This window comes from Phocoena phocoena, chromosome 12 (genome assembly GCF_963924675.1).
Source record: "Phocoena phocoena chromosome 12, mPhoPho1.1, whole genome shotgun sequence".
NCBI lineage: Eukaryota > Metazoa > Chordata > Mammalia > Artiodactyla > Phocoenidae > Phocoena > Phocoena phocoena.
Window position 1 is genome coordinate 42,759,612 of NC_089230.1, and position 7,105 is coordinate 42,766,716.

Here is a 7,105-nt window from a genome sequence, read left to right on the forward strand (position 1 = left end):
TGGCTTAAAAACAGAACTTCCGAAAGTAAAAAGTTAGAGGTGGGCAGAATTTTTTAATCCATTTTTCTGTATCTAATTCTATGCTTAGAAGTTTCCTCAGAGATTAACTGCTTATTTTTATTCTTCTAATACTTAAATCAGAAGGAGGAAATTTTTAATATCCATTTCCAAATATTTTGGTGAAGAGAGAATCAGGTATTTTTAGTCAGCACAAATTCCTCACATGAATTAAGGGTATTTTATTCCACAAAACTTATAATCAAGGGAATAAGACGTAAGCCCAAGCCTATGGATTTATACAAATCGAATCAATGCTAATGATCAATTTACATGTGACATTATGTAAAGTCAAAATCATGTGAAACAATCTGTGTAAATATCTAACTTTAGTTAAGTGGATCCAGAGGCGCAAGAAGGAGCTAAAATCAGCCCATATTCTGCTCATCATGCCCTAATGCCTGGGGCCTGGCCGCCTATGAATACAGGAAGAATGGACTTTTAAAAAAAAATAATAAATTGAGCAAAAATACCACATAGGCGGGCGTCCCTGGTGGCGCAGTGGTTGAGAGTCCGCCTGCCGATGCAGGGCACATGGGTTCGTGCCCCGGTCCGGGAAGATCCCACATGCCGCGGAGCGGCTGCGCCCGTGAGCCATGGCCGCTGAGCCTGCGCGTCCGGAGCCTGTGCTCCGCAACGGGAGAGGCCACAACAGTGAGAGGCCCGCATACCGCAAAAAAAAAAAAAAAACACAAAAAAAACACCACATAGGCAAGTAGCAGCCTTAAAAAGGAACTATTATAGCTTCAGTGGTCATCAGACTCTGACTTTAAATTTTTGATTAATTTCATTGACTAGGCTTACAAATATTCAGATTAATGTATCATATTTGCTTCCTGAAACATAACACAATGAATAAAACTCTAATATTAAATTGTCTATGACACAGACAGCAGTAGCACTTTACCATAACCCTAACATTATCAGATGTTTCCACCATCTCAAAGCTGATTTGAATCAGAATTACCTGTGGGAACTTTTTAAAATTGCATGTTCCCAGGCCCCACCCATTGGATGGTGTGATTCACAGTATGGGTCTGGGGCTTTATAAAGCTCCTGGAGAGACTGGTGAGCAGGTAGGCTGGGGAGCCACGAAGCAGCTAAGTTGACAAGGACAATGGAGGTAAAATGTAGTAAATGCTGTCTTCTCACCAAAACAAGACTGTTATGCTAAGGCTACCCTCTTACCTTCTAAACATTGAGAGCACTAATATCACTGATGACCACCATCCAACTGTATATCCAGTAGCATATTTCAAAACCTAAAATGGGTTTGCATGTTTAAATTTATGAAAACTTGAAAAATAAGTGACCAAGGGCTAATTAGGAAAATGACAGACGTGAGAAATACTCAAAAAACACTGATTATGCCTCTTCACTCATGAGGTATCAGAACTCGAGTTCGTAGATTTTTTTCAGTAACTGTGCCAAATCTAAGTTTTACTTCTTTTGCGATTGGTTCTTTTAACATCCTAAATATATAGGATGCTTCACCGAAACATGACATCTTCTTCCATCAATCATGTGCAGTAAAGTCTCAAATTTGAAGCTCTAAGAATCTAAGCAATCACACGTCTTCCCAGAGAACTGCTCTATAAAGTTAACAGCCTGGATGCCATATAACATCTAAAACTTCATTTGGAAACATGGGTGACAGCTTTAGCCAGATTAGTACAGGGACACATTGTTGGATCTATTCATAGATGTACAGTATTGAAGGTGCCTCTTCAAACAGTGACCTGAGAAACATTTAAGTGCTTAAAACACCCGTGATCAAAATCGTACGTTTTAAATAAAAGCATACATATTTATATTTTACGATATTCCTAGCATTCTGCTACAGTGCCAAGATACAGTCCGTCTAAACTTTAGCTTTTTTTTTCCTTCCTAACAAATCGGTATGTATGCAAACTTAGGAACCACTACCAACACATCTTGAATATCAATGTTTCAGACTGGGAATACATGGTTCAGTGAAAAAAAAAATGCCAGCATTTGGCTTAGTTTTGATTCTTGTCTCATTAGAAAACACGGGGCGGGGGCACGGGGGCAGTCAAAATATTCTGGCTAGATGCACTGCCATTAAGTAACCTCAGTCGTAGAGGGGCAAAAGTAAGGGAGGAGGGAAACAAGAACTGAAAAAATCCGCAGAAAGCTGCCCCTTGCGATCCATAAAGAACTAAATTACAACGATTTGCCTACAGCTGGTAAAACGGCTTACTGCTCTCATCTGGTGGCTATGCCGCAGTAAATTCGGTTGTGGGCTAATTAGGTCCAACTTGAAGCCAAGGACCAGGTGCAGAGAAAGATCCGCCTGGTCGGGAGTCGACTCGCTCCAACACCCAAGAAGAAGCCGAGCCACAGGGTTCCAAGTCGGGGCGCAAGCAGCTCACTCGTGACGGGAGGCGCGGTGGGACTGCCGGTTTCCCAGGGGGACCTCAGGGAAACCCTTCCCGACCATCCGTGCAAGCCACAAACTCACACGCTACGATTCCAGCCGCGCAGGGAAGCGAGGCGACCGGGAGGGCCCGGCCGGCCAAATGCCGGGCAGCTCTGTCAAAATGAGGCTTGAGAGGGGCCTCCCCGCATAGATCTCTCCCCTAAGGCTGGGGTCGTCAGCTCGCGACCCTTGGACCATGTCACTTCAGGAAGGAAGTCTGGAAACTAAGTGAGCCGGGCTGCGGAGAGAGAAAGTGGGGAGGCGCCAAGCTGGTCCTCTTGTTTGGGGGCGAAGGAAGGAGTCTGGTGGGGAGCGAACGGAACGCAGTTAACTTATTTTACACTCGAGCCGCCATCGGCCAGAGAGAGCCGGACTCCGCCGGGCGCAGGCTGCAACCCCGACCTCCTCCCGCGCGCGGTCCCCTCCAGGCCCAGTGCACCGCCCGCCGGACGCGCTCCACTCACCCAGCTCCTCCGCCTGCAGCCAGAGCGGCGCGGAGACAGCGAGCAGCAGGGCCAGGAGGCCGCGCCGAGCAGCCCCCGCCTGCGCGCAGCCGCCGCGGGCGCCGGCCACCATGGCCCCGCCGGGCGCCAGCTTGGCAGGCTCGGCTCCCCCTTGGCCCGCGCAGCGCCGCCGCCGCCGCCGCCCCGGCCGGCCGCCTCCTCCACGGCCGAGCGCGGCGCAGGGACTGGGAATAGCAGCGGCCCGGCACCGAATCTCATTGGGGCGGCCCGGGGCCCAGCCCGGCGGGGGCGTCTCCCGCCCCGCCCCGCCCCGCCCCGCCCCGCCCCGCCCTGCGCGCCGGCCCCCGAGGAGGAAGTCTCTCCCGGGCGGTGGCTGGCCGCGGGGGTGTAGGCGTACCGGGCGTGGCCCGCGCTCCCCTCTAGGTACCCTGCGCTCCCCGCTCACGCTCTCCTTTTCCTCTGCCCCTCCTCTCCCAGTGCACGTGAACCTGGGAGCCCGGAGGACTCCTGGCCTTGAGACCTACCCCCAGCCGCGCTGTGCCCGGGTCGTCCCCGGAGTGCCTGAGAGAGTGGTGGGAGCGCCAGAAAGCCTACTCTCCTCCAGGGCTTTGCCAACCCTACAGGGGTGGGCATACCATTGACAGTAGCACTGGGGGACTCGAAATATTGTCACGGTAGGATGATGGTGGTGACAACATCCAGTTCAAGTTCTTTTTCATTCATTCAAAAGTTACTAGGTTCCAAAAGTGTGCCTCCCGGCCACAGTGCTAAACCCTTGTGACACTTGCAGACATTAAAAATAATAAGGCAAGTATGCAAACGCAAATCGCAGTCGGCGACGAATAGTGCTAGCGGAGCCCATTCAGGAAGATCTAATTAGATGGCGGGTGACGAGACTGCAGGTAGGAATCAGACAGGAAAGGCCGCACTTAAATAGTGGCATCTAAGCTGAGACTCGGAGAGTGAATGGGACTTGGGAAAGCGGAAGGCGGGGGACAAGAGAACGGACAAGGTGTGCAAAAGAGCTGAGGGAGGAAAGGGCCAGGGTGTGGGGAGTTAGGCGAACAGGTGGGTTCATGGCCGGAGGTGGAAGCCGGAGCGCTGAGCAGGGTCCGGAACGTGGAGGGCCTGGAAGGTCGCGTAAAGGATGTTTTTAAACTTTATCCTCGGAGCTAGGAGCAGCTAAGAAGTTGTTCAAACGGAGGAATGACACGATCCGATTATCTGGGGGGTGGGGTGGAGAAGGGCTTGGGGGAGGGGAGAATTACAAGGCTATTAGCGAGTAGCTGGATGGGGAAGTGGCAGTGGAAATAAATGAGGACAGATTAGATACATATTTTAAAGACTCTGACGTCTCCAGATCGCTAGTCCTCCGCTCACTGCCATAACCTTCGCGCTACCGTTTGGCGCCCTGCAGTTTTCCTGGGTAACACGCAGCGACAGTTAACACCTGCAGACGCCGAGAAGGGGAAGTGTTAGAGGCGGGAGGAAATAACAGCCACTCCAAGGGCCAATATTGGCCCGTCACGTGCTCTTTAGATACCGCGATAGACTCTGTTCACACATACATTCCTTTTTTCCTCTGTATTTTTTTAACTAAATACAAACGCTGTTGAAACTTCCAATGAGATATCTTTGGGGCTTTGCTTTCTCGAAGGCGGCAGAAGTTAGAGGAAAGAACTTGGGCTTTAGAAATGAGGCTGATCCAACTCTGAATCTAGGGTCAACCACTCACTGGGACTGATTCTCTCTGGGACTCTCTTCGTTGGGGAGTATAATACCTAACTTTCCTGGCTGTCACAGAGACAAAATAAAATATGTATAAGAAGTTATAGCATGTAAGAGGTAATCAATAAATAACAGGTTTAGCATATTTGTATTGAAAGCAAAGGTCACACCCATGAAAATATTAAATATTCTGACACAAAACATAAAAAGATACTTTGACACACTGAATCATTTCCTAACTCCAGCTTGCCCTATTTCTTCTTTTCATTCTTTCTAAGAAGGTGAGTATTGGCAGCTGCGGGCCTCTAACAGGTGTGGCTCTGTGAGCAATGAACGAAGAAAGACAATGGGAGCATTGTTCACAGTGAGGAATTCGTAGGGTGGGGCAGGTGAGCTCCCGGGGGGACCTTTTCCAACTCAGGTAGTAGCTTGATGGGAATCCAGTAGTTTATTCTACACCAGAATCCTGAGCCAGATCAGGAGAGAGATTTAGGATCTGGTAACAATGGGAAAACCAAAAGGCCAGGTGGATCCTAGTGCTTCATATGCCATTCCTTCCTTGCAAAATAAAAGAAAATCTCTAGTCAAGAAAAGCATAGTGAAAGAAAAATGTGAAAATACAACAGATTATCAATTATACTTTTGTATATAATACAATAAATAAGCCTCATTGAATTGATATACTTCAACCACACAGCCTTTGGTGTTAGGCATGTGTACCTGTTTTATTCTTGAGTTGATACCATTTTGATCTTTTTTCAAAATAATGCACTGTGGAATCTCAGAAGTTAATGTAAAGTTCCAAGGGAATCTCAGAAGTTAATGTAAAATTCCAAGATTCCATTAAAAATTATAATTGTTAGAATCCATCTGCAACATCTCACAAACTAAGATTTAAAAACTGCTTATCATATGAAACATCTCTCGGAAGGGGCTCTCACAAGGCTATCTAACCCCAACCCCTACTTACCATTTAGTCTTTCTGTATTTTGCATATCTAACTACAATTTATGCTTACATCTGTAGCGGTTCTGTAAAAATAGAGAACAGCTGGTCAGGGCTGCCTTGTTTTATATATAAAATATGTATTCTGTATTGCTTAGGCAAGACAGAAGTTAAACAGAACTGCAAGCCTAGTATTATTCTAAAGTAGTTACAAAGCTTCAGATTGTAGTTCAATCTGACAACCTAATCAATTTTGTCCTTAACATTTGGTTACCCCGATAGTGACTCTATGAAGAGAGAAACCCTTACAGGCTTCTGCTTCCTCAACACTCTCCCTTTTCTGGTTCAACTCAATAAACATATTTTAAACATTTTCTATATGTGAGACAATGTGATGGAGATACAATGAAAACAAATACAGGTACCTCTCTCCCTCATTCATGATCTAATGATAGGAATTTAAGAAAAGTAATGATATAGGTTGACAAGTACAATAAATGCAAGAGGCTCAGGGTGTTATAGAATCACAGAGGAGAGGTACATAAATGGATTTCAAAAGGCTGGGAGGGCGTGGGAGGGGTGAAGATGGGAAATAGAAGAAAAATGTTTGTCAGATGAGAAGAACTTGTGAGAAAGCAGAGTAGAGATGACAGTTGCTTATAGGAATCAAGCCTAATTCATCGGGGCTGGAACAGTGGGATTGAGACAGGAGGGAGAGCCTGAAGGTGGGGTAGGAGGCAGGATCTGAGGGCTCTAAGGGCAATGGGAAGCAGGGCAACTGGCAGAACTTGTTCAGATTTGCATTTTTGAAAGACCATACTAGCTGCAGGGTGGGGAATGGATTGGAAAGGGAGGCAGGGAGACCAATTAGGAGTTTGTGGCAATACTCCAGACTAGAGATGACGACACCTCACCTCCTGTGCTCAAAGGGGGTGTCCCCCAGACCACCAGCACCTGCAACACTTGGGAGCTTTCTAGAAAGGCAGACTCCTGTCCCCACTCCCACCAGGAACTCTGAACCAGAATCTGCATTTTAATAATATCCCTAGGTCAGGATAAAGCCATGGGCAAATCTGAGCAATAAAGGATAAAGACACAAGACACATATTGAGTCTTAGAATGTAAACAGTGAGAAAGAAGAAAGATTAAATTTTGAATGCAGTGGCCAAAATAATTTGTATCACCCACATTTTTTCCTCATCTGTAACTCCCTATTGATTTTTTTATTGTTTAATTTATTTATTTTATTTATTTTGGCTGCATTAGGTCTTCGTTGCTGGGCACAGGCTTTCTCTAGTTGTGGTGAGCGGAGGCTACTCTGTTGCGGTGCGCAGGCTTCTCATGGCAGTGGCTTCTCTTGTTGCGGAGCACGGGCTCTAGATGCATGGACTTCAGTAGCTGTGGCACGCGGGCTTGGTATTTGTGGCTCGTGGGCTCTAGAGCACAGGCTCAGTAGTTGTGGCTCACGGGC

The 7,105-nt window shown here is 47.2% G+C and overlaps 1 protein-coding gene across 3 annotated transcripts in view; it reads right to left on the bottom strand.

Annotated features, from left to right (window-relative positions):
• The window catches only part of DCBLD1 (discoidin, CUB and LCCL domain containing 1), a 67,024-nt gene extending 63,951 nt beyond the window's left edge, over positions 1-3,073 (bottom strand). For all 3 annotated transcript variants that reach the window (XM_065889036.1, XM_065889038.1, XM_065889037.1), the window contains exon 1: positions 2,962-3,073. In XM_065889036.1, coding sequence (XP_065745108.1) covers positions 2,962-3,073 — 112 coding nt within the window. The remainder of the gene's footprint in view (positions 1-2,961) is intronic.
• Between the last annotated feature and the right edge of the window lie 4,032 nt (positions 3,074-7,105).